This window comes from Triturus cristatus, chromosome 3_1, assembly GCF_964204655.1.
Source record: "Triturus cristatus chromosome 3_1, aTriCri1.1, whole genome shotgun sequence".
Classification (NCBI taxonomy): Eukaryota; Metazoa; Chordata; class Amphibia; order Caudata; family Salamandridae; genus Triturus; species Triturus cristatus.
In genome coordinates, this window is record NC_140583.1 from 428,285,796 (window position 1) to 428,301,500 (window position 15,705).

The window sequence follows — 15,705 nt, forward strand, 5'->3', positions numbered from 1 at the left end:
TTCACTTTGAATCGCAGTAATAATCCCAACTAGTCTACGAAAAACAAGGGCTAATGAAAAACTAGGATGGGTAGACAGCCTTCCAGTCTTCTGTTGGTGTTTCAACAAGAATGTCCCCTGCATGGTAAATGGACATGTACTCCTGCCCCAAGTGTCCAACTGTATGCGAAACTGGTACCTCAAACCTTTTATATTGGCCCTGGCATCACGCTTATCTATGGTGTGCACTTAGCACTAGGCTTGTCCCTTGTAATGCTAGGGACAGAACTTGTTTTGTCATCTGAAGGGGTGTACAAAGTGTACCCTCAAAATGGGGGCTGGGTGAATCACAAAGCGGTGGTAGCAACATCAATAGTGTGACCTGATATTTTTCTCTGGATCAGACAGGAGAGTACCAATTCCTCTCATGTAAAGACTTGCAGTTCTGTGCACGCCAAAACCTTGCAATGACATTCCATGTGCGTGCTGAGTGCATATATATGCAGTGAGTGTGCAGCATGTACGCGGTAGTAGGACTGTGTGTGTTATGAGTCAGAGTCCTGTGACCGGTGGGATCCATTTTGGACGTACCTCAGTTTAGCATGACACAAGGTGGAGGGTGACAAAGCTTCCCCAGACAATACACGTATATTGACTGTGCATAGGACTCTGTCAGTCCTATGCACAGAAAGGTTGTTAGGTCAGGATTGTTGCGGGGTTTTCATTGATGTTCTGGCACGAGGACACTCCGTTGGAGTAACCAGGGGCTTTACAAGCTAGCTAATAATAATAATATTCCTGTGGCTGGAAGTTGGAGAGCCAGACACTGAAGTCAGGGAGGATGGAAACAGGGTTGCCTTTATAAATTTAATGCGGACCTTCTCAACAAAAGTCTATCGATCAGTACTTCCTGACCCACTGCCATTTGGTAGATGGCAGGGGTAAGAGGTGGGACTGGTGTTTCTGTTGGCCATCGGAGGAAGTTGCTAGATAGGGCCTCCCCTTTGGTCTGTATCAGATTACTGCTTCAGGAAGGCTGACGCCCGGTGCAGATAGTCTAACCTTCTCTATATGCCCTTGTTTTGGCAATTCTTATTTGGCTGCTTGCAGCCAGCCCTTTTGCCCTGCTGTGCATGGAGGCTGTGTCTGAGGAGCAGTCTGACAATTATTTCTGAAACAGAAACATCACAAACAGGTTCAGAAAATTTAGACAGTATACCCACCTCCCGTGCCTGGAAAAGGTCTAAAAAAAAAAAAGTGAGATACAAAACACCTCACTTTCTTCAAATTCCAATGTCTTCTTGAGGTGTGAGAATATCAGCTGAAAACTGCATACCTTGCTAGAGAAGCTGACATTTGCCTAGCACCTAGAAGCCTGCCTACCTATTCAGAGTGGGACAGTGCTTTTCCCTACCAAGGGACAGACTGTCAAGTAGGAGCCGACTGTGATACCAGAGTGCCAAACGCCCAGACATTGCCGAGTGCTCTTGGGAGTAAAGCTGGACATGACTCATGTCATGAGGGGTCTCTTGATCTCCCATCACAGGTGCAGTGGACCAGTACATAAACCAAGCCGAAGAAGTAACCACACACTTTCTGGAACCCATATAATGCCCGGAGGCTTGGTGCTACCTGACTCCAAGCGGATTTAGAGGAGGAGCTACCGTCACCACCCAATCTCAGCCTGAGGCTGCATATGCCAGGATGGGTGCCTGCCAAACAGATCTGCCATGCTGCTCACCCTTCACGGCCTAAATTCAGAGTGAAGCTAAAGGCTCATTTCAACAGAATCACCACAGTAAGTGCCGGTCAGGAGAAAGACCACCAGTGCTGCACGACAGAAGCAAGATGGAAGGGTATAGGGCCTCACACATTAAAAACTTCGATGTGCAGACCATGTTATGCAGTGGGAACAATGACTGTTACTTAAGTCCCATTTTGGGTATGGAATGTTGAACTAAATTACAAAATACTCAGGAGTAGAGCTTTAGGGAACTGCACCCCTGCCTAATCTATGCCTATTGCTATATGGAAGTCTCGTAGACACTAGAAAAGCTCCTAGCATTTAGAGAGGGTGCCACAGAGGTATGTAAATGCTCACTTAAGCAGTGCAGTTTGAATCAGAACCCTGTACCTGAGCTCCACTGAACTGTGTAGTATTACCTGTTGGTGTGCTATTAAAGTGCTTTATTTTTACTAAGAGAAGCACTAGAGCGGACCAGGGTCATAACGCACAAGTTACTTACCTTCGGTAACGATTATCTGTAAGAAACATTAGTAGTTATAGATTCCTTACCTTAGAATTACCCCCAGGCGTCAGACTGGATCCGGAAAGTTTTTCGTTAGCAGTACACCAGCGTGTCGGAAGGTGGCGTAGTGGAGCTCCGCGTCCGTCTTTGGCGTCGTGGTTGCCGAGATGACGTCGCGGCAGCTGCTTAGACCCCGCCCTTGCGTGCTGATCTCAGTTCTGTACATGACTTTCTGCGCCAAGAACGCAGAGCCATGCAAGATACTGACCACTGGAGCCTTGAAACTAGGGCCCTGAAAGGGATGACCTTAACCCTAGAAATCAGTTCGCAGAACCGGGTGGATCGGTGGGGCAGTAAGGAATCTATCACTACTAATGTTTCTTACAGATATATCATTACCGAAGGTAAGTAACTTGTGCATCTGAAAGAAACACGTAGTGATAGATTCCTTACCTTAGAATAGATACCCCAGCAATACCAACCCCGGTGGTGGGTCTGCGAACCAAGATCATACCAGAAAGTCCTGGAGAACAGAATGGCCAAAGAAGCCGTCTCTTCGGACTTGGCTGTCCAGGCAGTAATGCTTGTTAAACATGTGCAGCGAGGCCCACGTAGCTGCCTGACAGATGTCATGCAAGGGAACGCCCCGTCCCAAAGCAGTAGTGGCTGCCTTCGCCCTGGTAGAATGGGCGCGCAGCCCCACCAGAGGCTTCTTTTCAGCCAAAGAGTAACACGCCTTTATGCACAGAATGGCCCACCGAGAGCTGGTCCGCTTGTGCACGGCCCGACCTTTCTTGGCGCCCACGTAGCCAACAAAGAGCTGGTCATCCACCCGGAACTGTTGTGTGCCTTTCAGGTAGAATGAGAGCGCATGTTTTGGGTCCAGACGGTGGAGCCTCTCTTCCTCTTTTGAGGGATGCGGAGGCAGAAAGAAGGTGAGCTAAGTGATGGTCTGCTGCCCGATATGAAAGGCGGTGACAACCTTTGGCAGAAAAGATGGACGAGTCCTTAGAACCACTTTCTCCGGATGGAGAGAGAGAAAACGAGGTTTAGAAGAAAGAGCCTGGACCTCACTCACTCTTCTGGCAGAGGTGATGGCCACCAGAAAAGCTGTCTTTAAAGTGAGAAGACGAAGATGACAATTGTGAAGTGGCTGAAAAGGAGCACACATCAGATAAGTAAGAACCAGGTTCAAGTCCCACTGAGGCATTATGAAAGGAACAGGAGGGAAAAGATGAGTAAGGCCTTTTAAGAACCTATTTACAACAGGGGACTTGAAAAGGGAAGGCTGATCTGGAAGCTGTAAAAAGGCTCAAATGGCCGAGAGATAGCCCTTGATAGTGCCCAGAGCAGAGCCCTGCTGGGCCTAAGAAAGGAGGAATCGAAGGACCTCTGAAAGAGGGGCAGAAAGGGGATCCACAGCCTTTGCTGTACACCATGCCACAAACGTATTCCACCTGCAGGCGTATACCGTCTTAATGGAGGGACGCCTGGCTGCCAAGATTACATCACAAACTTTGGGAGGCAGGTCAAAAGACGTCAACTGCCGCCGCTCAATCTCCACGCAAGGAGGTGGAGACTGGACAGGTTCGGGTGGAGGACCGTCCCCTGATGCTGCGACAGAAGATCCTCCCGAAGAGGCATCGGATCGGGGGATCGATAGCCATGCTGCGTAGATCAAGGTACCATACTCTTCGAGCCCAGTCCGGACCCACAAGAATGACTTGGGCCCGGTCGCGCTTGATCTTCCTCAGCACTCTGGGTAGAAGTTGGATAGGCGGAAAGGCGTATAGTAGACCGCAACTCCCCTCGTGACGAAAAGCGTTGCCTAGCGAGTGCCGCCTTGGAAATTCCAATGCGCAGAACTGATGACAATCCGCGTCTATTCGGTGGCGAATAGATCTAACCAAGGCTCTTCCCACTGCTGAAAGAGACCTTGCGCCATGTCAGAGTTCAGACGCCATTCGTGATCCATCATGCACCAGCGGCTGAGTTTGTCTGCCCTAGCGTTCAGAGAACCTGCCAGGTGTTGAGTCACCAGGGAAATTCCCTGATGTTCCAGACATGTCCAGAGGCGCAGAGCCTCCTGACATAGGGTCCACGACCCCACCCCGCCCTGTTTGTTGCAGTACCACATGGTGGTGGTGTCCGTGAACACCTGCACTATTCTTCACCGGACAGAGGGAAGGAATGCCTTCAGTGCAAGCTGGATCACCAGAAGCTCCAGAAGGTTGATGTGGAACCCGGACTCCACCGGAGTCCTCTCATCTACGCCTCTCCCATGTGGCCGCTCCATCCCAGAAGGGACGCATCCGTCACAACTGTGTGTTCCGGTTGGGGAAGGGAGAGGGATCTGCCATTGTTAGACCTGGCACCTTGGCGTGGGTCTCCTTTCCATTTTTTGCTGTTGCCTCATATGTTTTTGTTGGTGTTAGATGCTTTGGGCACTGTGCCACTGCTGTCCAGTGCCACAGTGCAAGTGCTCCCTATGGTAAATTGATGCATGGATTAGTGACTCCATGATTGGCTGATTTGGTTTACTTGTCAGACCCTAGTACAGTGCACTGAGTGTGCCAAGGGCTTGTAAATCCAAATGCTTTTGGTGGGCTTGCAGCACTGGTTGGGCCACCCACAGAAGCAGCCTGTAAAAGTGTGTCTCAGGTCTGCCATTCCAGAGCCTGTGTGCAGTCTGGTACTGCCATGCTGAATGGGCAAGTGCACCCACTTGCCAGTCCCTAAACCTTCCCTTTTCTTGATATCAGACACACCTATGGTAGGCCCAAAGGAGGGTGCATTGTAAGTATAAGGTAGGACATGCCCTGGTGTGTGTGTGGCATGTCCTAATAGTGAATTACAGCCATTTTCGTTTTTCACTATTGCAAGGTTACCTCTTCCCCATAGGCCAGAATGGGCAGTTTAATTATTACATCTTATAATCCTAACTGACTCAGGGAACTAGGTAGAAATTCGAGTTTAGTATGCCTGAATTTAGAATGATAAAATGCATCTTTTAGTGAAGTTGGTTTTAACATTCTGTGTTTGAAAATACCACTTTTAGAAAGTAGGTATTTTATTGTCTACCCATCCAAGCCTGCCTCTGCTAGGTTGTGTATTCCTTGTCTGGAGTTTGAGTGACAGGGGCTGGGGGATTCCAGGAGACAGGGTCAGTCAGCACAGGGCTGAATAGAAAGATCTGCATGTAGATGGGTGGGAGGAGTTGCACCTGGGACCTGAATAGGGCTGTGCCTTCCCTCCACAATGCTGGCTCCACCTCCTGTGGTGCGCTTGATGTCCCTGGCGTGCACTGTGAAAGGAAAGAAGGAGTCTTGTCAACAAAGTGCTCCAGGACTGACTAAAACTGGTTTGGACTAGGCAAAGGCCTCACTGGCTTCAGAGAACAAAGAGAGTATAAATATTGTTGGGACCCAAACCCAAGAACTTTAGATCACTTTGGGAAACAAGTAGAAACCTTTGCTGAGGAGAGGAACCAGAGAGACTGAGGAGCGACTATCACTAAGCTGAAGTGCTGCTTGGGGAATTAGCCTGCAGTGGTTGCCTAAACTGCCAAAGAAAGGGGAGAGGAACTTTGTGTGTACTTTCATCAACTTGTAAAGAATCTCCAAGGGCTTGAGAGAGAGCTTGCCTCCTGCTGAAGTCTCAGGGACAACAGACTTCACCCACCAGCTCCCCCAGAGTTCTTCTGGAAGTGCCTGCTGCTGTGCAAGGCTTTCTGAAGGACTGCGTGTCGCAAGGAGCTGGAAGCGCGACTCACGAAGAAGAAGCGTGTCGCCGACGCAGCCACTGTCATTGCATCGCCGAAGAAGAGGATCGACGTTGCATCAGACGCCGCCGCACCAACGGAGAAGTGTGTCGCCACTGCTGTAGTTGTCGCATCGTGGCCAAAGCGTCTCGCATCGCCGGAGAAGAGGATCGACGTCGCACCAGACGCCACCACATCACCGAGAAGCGTGTCGCAGCGCCTGTCGCGGCTCAGAAGAATCGCTGAGTCACCGTACGGCCATCGCATCGTTGCCGGAGCGCCTCGCATCGCCAGAGAAGAGTATCGACATCGCATCAGACGCCGCCGCATCACCTTGAAGCGTGTTGCAGGGCCTGTCGCGGCTCAGAAGAATCGTTGAGATGCCGCACGCTCGTCGGGCGTGTACGCATCGTGTTGCATCAAGAAGACAACGCCATCTTTGTCACAACGTGCCACAACGCCACAGAAGCGCAGTAAGAAACCGACGCATCACCTCCCCTCGCAGAGAAGAACCAACACATCCCCTACGCATCAGTAGGGACCCGACGCATCACCGTTCTTGCGTGTAAGGAACCGACGCATCACCTTACCTGCAACACTTTTGTTGTATAGCGGTAAAGCTTCCCAAGGTACATTGAACTCAAAGTGTCGCATTTTAACATCTAAAGAGAACTAAGCTAATTCTACCATTTTAAGTACAGTATTGTGAATTTTTGTCGTTTATTGTCTTGTGTTAAAACTATATAAAGAATACTTATTTTTATAATACAACTTATGTGGTGTCCCTCTGTAGTGTTGTCACTGGGTTACTGTATGTGTTCACAAATGCTTTATACACTGCCTCTGAGATAAGCCTGTCTGCTTGTGCCAAGCTACCAAGCGGGTGAGCAGGGGTTATTTTAGGAGTGTATCCCCTTACCCTGACTAGACACAAGGGACCCTATTTGGTCAAAGGTACCTACCTCTGCCAACTAGAGACCCCCAAATCTAACAGCCATGGACCCAATCGCGATTCGTGTGGCACCACTGCAATTGTCGTGCAGTGCCCTCCGAGATCTGGACGTGATCGGACAGGTTGCCCTGATGTTGTGCCCACTGGAACTTCAGGTCCCACTGCAGAGCCCGCATATGCCATCTGGCATGATCCACTAGCAGGATGCAGGAGGCCATCAGGCCCAGGAGCCGGAGGGTCATCCTGACCGAAGCCCGGGATAGAGGCTGAAAGATCGGAATCATAGCCTAAATATCCCGGACTCGCTAAACCGATAAACCCAAAACTGCGCCAAGACCAGAAACGCTCCGATGAAGAGGAGCTTCTGAGAGGGAATCAGGTGCGACTTCGGCACGTTGATGGAGAAAGAACCCCAGCAAATGAAGGAGGTCAGCCGTAGTCTGGAGGTGGGAGATGACTGCCTGGGGCAAGCCAGCCTTCAACAACCAGTCATCAAGATAGGGGAAGACTGGAACCCCTGATCGGCGCAGATGAGCTGCGACCACCGCCATCACTTTCGTGAACACCCGAGGGGCGCTGGTAAGGCGGAAGGGGAGCACGGTAAACTGAAAGTGCTTGTGGCCTACCGTGAACCGCAGGTAACGCCGGTTGGCCGGCAGGACGGGGATGTGGAAATATGCACCCTGCAAGTCCAACGCTACCATCCATTCTCCAAGGTCGAGGGCAGACGAGACGTGAGTTAGCGTCAACATCTTGATCTTCTCCTTCTGAGGAAGCGTTTGACGTTCCTGAGGTCCAAGATAGGACGAAGGCCCTTGTCCTTCTTGGGAACCAGAAAGTAGTGGAAATAACAACCACAGCCTACTTCTGGCCCAGGAACGCGCTCGATGGCCCCCGACATGCGGTGGTATTGAGGTGGCATGGCTGGAGGAGTAGTCTCGAAGGGGAGGGAGTAGCCCCTTCGGACTACTTGCTGCACCCACTTGTCCCAGGTGATGTTGCGCCATTGGGAGAGATGATGGCGAATCCTGCCGCCCACTGGCGTCTGATGTGACTGAAAGGATGGACTAGGAAGGCTTGGAAGTGGATGCTGCGGGGGTGGAGGTGGACTGACCCGCCCGCTGGCCCCCGAGAACTGCCCTGGCAGTTCCCACGTCCCCGGCCGCGCTGAGGTTGTTGTTGCGGGGGCCTGTGGCTCTGAAAGGAACATGTTGGGTCAACCCTTCCGCAGCTGCGAAAGGCAGAAGGCGGAGGAGGCCGACTGGCCGACAGGCCAAAGGACTTGGCCGTAGCCCGTGAGTCCTTAAAGCGCTCCAACGCACTATCTGCCTTATGGACAAAAAGACTAATACCATCAAAGGGCATGTCCATCAGAGTGTTCTGGACATCGCTCGAGAAGCCAGTTGTCCTCAGCCAGGCGTGGTGTCGAAGCGCCACCGTTGTGGAAATCGCCCTGGCCAGAGAGTCGGCGATGTCAAGCCCACAACGAATGGTGAACTTAGCTGCGTCTCTCCCAGCTGCTATAGCTTGGGAAAGGACAGTGAGGCAGCACCTGCGCAACCGTATCCCACACAGAGTGGGAATAACGGCCCAAGATGCATGCGGTGTTTACTGACCGTAGCTCTAAGCTGGCAGATGAAAACAGCTTCTTTCCAAGCGGCTACAGCTTCTTGGATTCTCTATCCAGAAGTGCGGAAGGGAACGCACTCTGGGAAGCAGGGGCTTGGACCATCAAGCGCTCAGATGGCCCAAAGAGTCAGGCCATGGCAGCAAGAAACTCTTGCACCTGTGCAGGCGTGGCCGATGGACTCGGAGAAGGTGGGTAGGCCGGCGGCGAGGTCGCAGGCTCCACCGGAGCCACAGGCGTGGCACCACCCGCACCCTCGGCCGCATTGCGCAATCGAGGGGAAGTTGGAGAGCAACAACGCTTCTTCGACTTCTTTTTGGAATGCTTCGACTTACCTGAACCCGAGTGCGAAGACTTAGATCCAGACGAACAATGGTGACGGCTCCGCGACCGGTCCCTCAACATCCCACAGAATCGGGACCTTGAGCAGCGCGGAGCCGACTGCCGGACTTCCAGCAACTTTCGGGACCGCTCCCGCAAAGTCTTCGGCGCCATGGCCCGGCAGTCGGGGCACGACTTGGAGTCGTGGTCGCGCCCCAGGCAGTAGAGACACACGCGGTGCGGGTCAGTCACCGACATCATGCCGTGACAGTTCCCGCAGTTCTTAAAACCGACATCCCTACGACACCAGGAGTCGATCGACTCAGAAGAAATGAGTTAAAAGGCCTCGAAAAAACTCACAAAGTCAAAAAGTGACTGGGGGTACTTGCTGTTCCCAGATCTGCGCTTGCTGGCGCGGAAAAAGAAAGAACTGACGTCAGCGCGTGAGTGCGGCGTCTAAGTAGCTGTCGCGACGTCATCTCGGCGACCACGACGCCAACGACGGACGCGGAGCCGCACGACGCCACCTTCCGACATGCAGGGGGTACAGCTGACAAAAAACTTTCCGGATCTAGTCTGACGCCTGGGGGTAAATCTAAGGTAAGGAATCTATCACTACGTGTTTATTTCAGATACAAGCTTCTGCAGCCCAGTGTGTCTCCCAACCCTTTAAGGGAGCCCCAACTATTAAGGGGGGCTCCCACTGAGCCCAAGACCATGTATATCTGTGCGATCTGGGAGGCTCCAGAGCTCCTCATCACATTCTGCATGTGGCTACCATCATTTTGCGTTACACCACTGGGATGAACAATGCATTACTGAGTCTGTTTGACTGTTGAGTTCTGATCTATTGCTCAGCAAACTGCCTCCATGAAAGCCTCTGTCTGCTTGCCGCTGCAACTCTGAGAGTCAAGTAGGGGGCCAGTTGGCAAAGTCATAGTAGGAAAAACACGAGTGGCAAACTACTACAACAATCATGGTTGAGGCCAATGTCTGCCCTGTGGCATTCAAATAGCTATTGGCATCACTTATTTATAGGGCAGTTGGATCTGCCCTTCAGCAGCAGAGCTAGGTAACTACACAATGAAGTTCTAATGCGGCTTACATTTCTTGCTAGGTTCCAGACATGTCATATGGAGCAAGGTGCCTAAAGTGGATGGGCTAGTATATAAAAAGTATGGATGGCTCCAACAATAATTAACAAGATATTGAAATCGAACTAACTGTCAGCTGCGGCATGGTAGACATCAGACACTATAAGAACTGTTTGTCAGCCTCTCTGCCTTTCACAAGGGTGGCAAAGAAGGATTGATAAAAGAATTTGAAGAAGTAGACAAATTGTTCTTCCCATGAGATTTGTTGAGAAGGTAACCTGGTTAGAATACCTAGCTCCCTGGGCTGTACATGTGCATTCCATTCGGTCTAATGATTTCAGCCAATCTTCAGTTGCTACACAAGATGCTTCACCCAGGAATTAGGTGGATAAGAAGTTGGCTAAGGCTCCAAATGAGGCATTTATTAATATGAAGTATGCTTTGAAGAATGGCACCTAAATTCCCTCTACAGCTCATAAATTACTGAATTACTGTTAGTTGGTAAACAACTAAATGTACAGTTGCTAATTCATGCCAGTAGAATTTCTGCGAGAACAGCTATAAAGAGAAGACCTCACTCTTTTTAGGCCTTGCCTTCAGACAGCTTTAGCTGGTTGTTCTCAAAAGACCTCTTGAGGACAATATGAAAATCTACTTGAGTCCACTCATAGTTTACCACTAATTGACTTTGTCACTCTCGCTGGCTTGGCTTTTATTCAATGGCTTTCCTTCCTCTACTTGTGTTTGTCCCACCCATCTGACTGCATGACTTGTAACCTTACCCTTCTCCTATAAAGGAATTTACATTCATCTTTTGCTTTCAGTACTCCTGGACAATAGATGCCTTTTCTTGCTTTCTTTTACTCACGTGCTGCTTCACCCCTTAAAATTCCTGCCCGACTCTACCTCTGCACTCCATGTTGCTCTTTCAACCCCCGAACCTTAGCTTATCTAACAGGGACATCCCCAGATCTACTTTATATTTTTTGTGTGTCCTTCTCCACTGCTCTCCTACCCACCTTCCATTACTCCTCTGCATTCACTCTCCCCCCGATCCCCCGCTCCCTTGATCCAGCACAACCCCCACTGTGTTGTGGTCCTTAATAACATTCTATGTGATTAGACAGACAGACTTTTAACTTATCGCTCTAAGTGGCATCCACAATCTTGGAAAGCGTAAATAAAAAATAAAACAAAAATGTGGCCACAGCATCATGCTATAAGCGTGCGCATACCTTATTATGCTGGGCCACAATCGAAGCATACGCAGACATTCGTGCAGACACTTCATTACACTTTTCTTCTTTTCTATTCGCAAAGCCAATAGCTTGAAAAGGAAAGACCTACTGATCTTGCCAATGCTTATTTCAATATAAGATCTCCTTAATATGGGTTGTTTATGACTTTAATGAAGATACTCTCAATGGTAATATTTAAAAATCAGGAGTTTTGTATGTACCTCTAATGCAAAATAGGACATGAATTTGTACTCACCTCTGATTTTGTCTACAGCAATAATATATTGAGAGCGCATTTCTTCCAAGCCTCTTCCACAACAGGATGTATTTCCACCTGCTCCTTCTAACTGTGAACTAAAATGACACACTAATGAATGACAAATGAACAGTAGTGTACAATTACTTCAGAGCTAAAAGATGTTTAATCCGTACCTGCTTGTCCCGACACATGCATTAATTTCTCCAATTTTCTTCTGCACCTCAAAATTTTCATTTTTCAAAGCCTCAATAATAGTCTCATTTTCTAAGAAAACAAATTTACTTATTTCATTAGTGAAAAATAAAAAGTAATTAATCTACAAAAACGTTAGATTGGCTATACCAAACATTAATAGCTAATGAGGCAGCAAACAGACCTCCCCAAAATGATGTATAGAGAGCATAGTGGGATTCAACATTGCACAAACTCACAAATGCCTTCAGTCTCAGCAATCAAAACAGCAACTGCATGCAAAGCAACTGTTCTCTCCTGACAGAATGCCGTACACCAGAATTCTGTTAAAGATCTTAATTATAAACTCATACTTCTCTGATTGTTTAACTGCATCTAAGCAGCTTAGGAGGTTTTTTTTTTCATTTTCTTGAGTGGCGTCAACCTCTGAAACAAGACTTGCTACAAGACGAACATATTCATCAGAAGTGAAGTAAGGTGTGTCGTACTTTCCACCAAAAGGGGGTAGATTTGTTCCGCCACAACCTTAGAACACTTTGATATAAATGGTTTGCATGCCTGGGAAAATATACACTGCTTCACAAAAAAAAAACACTTAATGTGGTAGTGTAACTTGTATCAGTACTCTCAGTAATATCCACAGTAGAAGCACTACTCATGATGATACCAACAGTAGCAATCTAACTTGTAGTAGCTGCAATCATACTAGCAGAAAAGAACAAGTTACTTAGCTTCGGTAATGCTTTGTCTGGTACCGACTATTATCTAGCAGCAGATTCCTTTCCTTAGAGTATTCCCCAGGTGTCAGACATAATCTGGTAACTTTTGTTCAGCAGTACCCCTGCACGTGGGTATGTAGAGTCATTTGGCTCCATGTGGCGTCACATGCACCAGAAGTGACGTGTGTGGTGACTATATAGGCTCCATCCAAGCGCTGGCGTCAGTTTCATTTTGCGAATTTCCACACCAGAAGGGCAGAGCCATGATAAACACTGACCACTGGTGTGCATGTCTAGGGCCCTTAAAGAGGGGTAATCCTATCACTGAAATCTGTCCGCGGAGCGGGGAGGGTGGGTGGGTCAGTAAGGAATCTGCAGCTAGATACAGTCTCTACCAGATAGGGTGTTACAAAACGAAGTAGCTCGTCCGTTTGATAGAGACATCTAGCCACAGATTCCTTGCCTTAGAATAGATACCCAAGCAATACGTCCACAAAGGTGGGGCTGCGAAACAGATCATACTAGAAAATCCTGCAGCACCGAACAGGCAAAGTGCCCATTATGACGAACTCGACTGTCTAAGCAGTAGTGTTTTGTGAATATGTGGAGAGATGGCCACGTTGCTCCTAGACAGATGTCAAGGACAGGGACTCCATCAGCTAACGCAATGGTCGCAGCTTTGCCTCTGGTGGAATGAGCATGCAAGCCCTCTGGGGTTGTTTATTTGCCAATGCGTAGCATACGTTGGTGTAGAGTATTATCCATCGTGAGATTGTATGCTTCTGCACCGCCTTCCCTTTCTTAGCCCTGACATAGCCTACGAAGAGTTGATCATCCACCCGGAAAACATTTCTACGATCTAGGTCGAACAACAGCACTCTTTTTGGGTCCAGGTGGTGGAATCTCTCCTCCTCTTTAGTACGTTGAAGTGGGGCGTAAAAAAGGTACATGGAACGGTGTTACCACCTTCGGTAAGAAGGATGCTCGAGTCCAAAGGATCAGCTTGTCTGGCTAGAACAAGACATATGCAGAGTTAGCAGACTGCCTGAAACTCACTGACACTCCAGGCAATTTTATTGCCACAAGCAATACCATCTTGATGGCGATGAGTTTGACTGGGCAATTGTGTAGAGGCTCAAAGGGAGCGCATATTAGGGATGCCATATCCAGGTTGAGGTCCCACAGAGGCATAACATAGGGCGTTGGTAGAAACGTATTCTACACCTTTCAAAAACCTATTTATAATAGGGGAATTGAACAGGGATCTGCTCTGGCAACCTCAAAAAGGCAGAGATGGGAGAGAATTAACCTTTGATGATGCCCAAAACACAGCCCTGCTGTGCCAAAGAAAGGATAAAAAAGAGAACTGGTGAAAGAGGTGCAGACAAGGGGTCAACATTGTTCTCTGTACACCATGCCACAAACTTGTCTCAACGGTAGGCATATACCATCTTGGAGGATGGATCCTGGGAGCCAGAATAACATTGCAGACTTCGGGTGGAAGGTGAAAAGCTGTCAACTGTTGCTGCTTAATCTCTACACATGAAGGCAAAGGATTCGCAGGTTTGGGTACCCTAACCTGTTGCTGCGACAGGAGATCCATATGAAGTGGTAGCCTAATTATAGGACCGATGCTCATGAGTTCTGGGTACCAAACTCTCCACATCCGATCTGGAGCCAAAAATATTACTTGGGTCCTGTCCTTCCTTACCTTCTTGAGAACTCCAGGCAGGAGTGGTATTGGCAAATAGGCATATAAGAAGTTGGAGCTCCACTCGAGACAAAGAACGTCTCTGAGCAAGAGCTGCCTTGCAAACTCCACCGTGCAAAAATGCTGACATTACGCATTCTCAGCAGTGGCAAACCGATGTAACCAAGGCTCTCCCCACTCTTGAAAGAGGCCTTGCGCCAACTCTGGATGAAGACGACATTTGTGATTGGCTAGGCATCGACGTCTGGGTTTGTCCGCTCTAGCATTCAGAGAGCCTGCCAGGTGTTGAACCACTAGGGATATGCCATGGTGTTACCGGCCACTTCCAGAGGTGCAGCACCTCTTAACAAAACGTCCACGACCCCAATCGCCCTGTTTGTTGCAGTACCACATGGCGGTGGTGTTGTCCATGAACACCTGCATCAGCCTTCCCCTTCGAGAAGGAAAAAAAGCCTTCAGTGGCAGTTGGATCGCCCAAAGCACCAGAAGATTCATGTTGAGCCTGAATTCCTCCATAGACCAGAGGCCTCTGATCGCCACCTCTCCCATGTGGCCACCCCAACTGAGCAGTGACGCATCTGTCACTACCTTCTGCTCTGGTAGAGGAAGGGAGAGGGGTCTGCTGTTGGCCCAATCTTGGCTCGTTAGCCACCACAGCAGGTCTTTTGCTGTACCCTCTGAACTCTTGACCATGTTGGAGAGGTTCCCCTGATGCTGCGCCCACTGTAACTTCAGGTCTCACTGCAGAGCCTGAATATGACAACGGGCATAAATCACCAGCAGGGTGCAGGAGTCATTGAGACCCAGTAGCCTCAGTCAGTATCACCAAAATCCAGGCTAGAGGTTGAAACATCAGGATCATAGCCTGAATATCCTGGACTCGCCGTTCAGGAAACTGCACTGTGTCCAGAAGAGCACAGATGAAAGAAAGAGTCTGAGAGGAAGTCCGGTGTGACTTTGGGTCATTGATAGTGAACCCCAGGGAGTGCAGGAGGTTCGCCATAGTCTGGAGGTGGGAGACGACTGCCTGGGGTGAACTCCCCTTCAACAGCCAATCGTCGAGGTAGAAGAAGACAGGAACCCCTGACCTCCACAGATATGCTGCAACCACCAATATCACCTTGGTGAACACCTGAGGGGCACTGTTAAGACCAAATGATAGCACAGCAAACTGAAATGCGCTTGGCAGGCAGGACAGGAATGTGGAATTATATCCAGTGCAACCATCTAGTCTCCCGGGTCCATTGCAGACAGTACCTGAGTGAGAAAAAGTATCTTGAACTACTTCTTCCGGGAAAAGTTGAAAAGGTGCAGGACGAGGATAAGACTAAGGCCTCCATCCTTTTTGGGTATGTGGAAGTAGCGGGAATAGCAACCATGCCCTACTTCCGATGCCAGTACCTTCTCTAAGGCTCCCATGGCCAAGAGAGCGGCCACTTCCTGATGAAGCAAAGAGAGATGGTCCTTCATTTACTTTCTGCAAGTAGGTGGCATGGGGGTTGGAAGTCCAGAAAATGGAGGAAGTAACCCTACCGGACAATTCTCAAAACCCATAGGTCGGATATTACTGATCGCCAGGGGTGCAGTTTGTGGCGTATCCTGCC

At 49.2% G+C, this 15,705-nt stretch overlaps 1 protein-coding gene across 2 annotated transcripts in view; it reads right to left on the bottom strand.

Moving 5' to 3' along the window:
• Nucleotides 1–15,705, bottom strand: part of CEP152 (centrosomal protein 152) — a 725,831-nt gene that overhangs the window by 73,541 nt on the left and 636,585 nt on the right. For both annotated transcript variants that reach the window (XM_085644215.1, XM_085644214.1), the window contains exons 24-25: nt 11,653–11,743; nt 11,477–11,574 (exon numbers count right to left, since the gene is read on the bottom strand). In XM_085644215.1, coding sequence (XP_085500341.1) covers nt 11,477–11,574; nt 11,653–11,743 — 189 coding nt within the window. The remainder of the gene's footprint in view (nt 1–11,476; nt 11,575–11,652; nt 11,744–15,705) is intronic.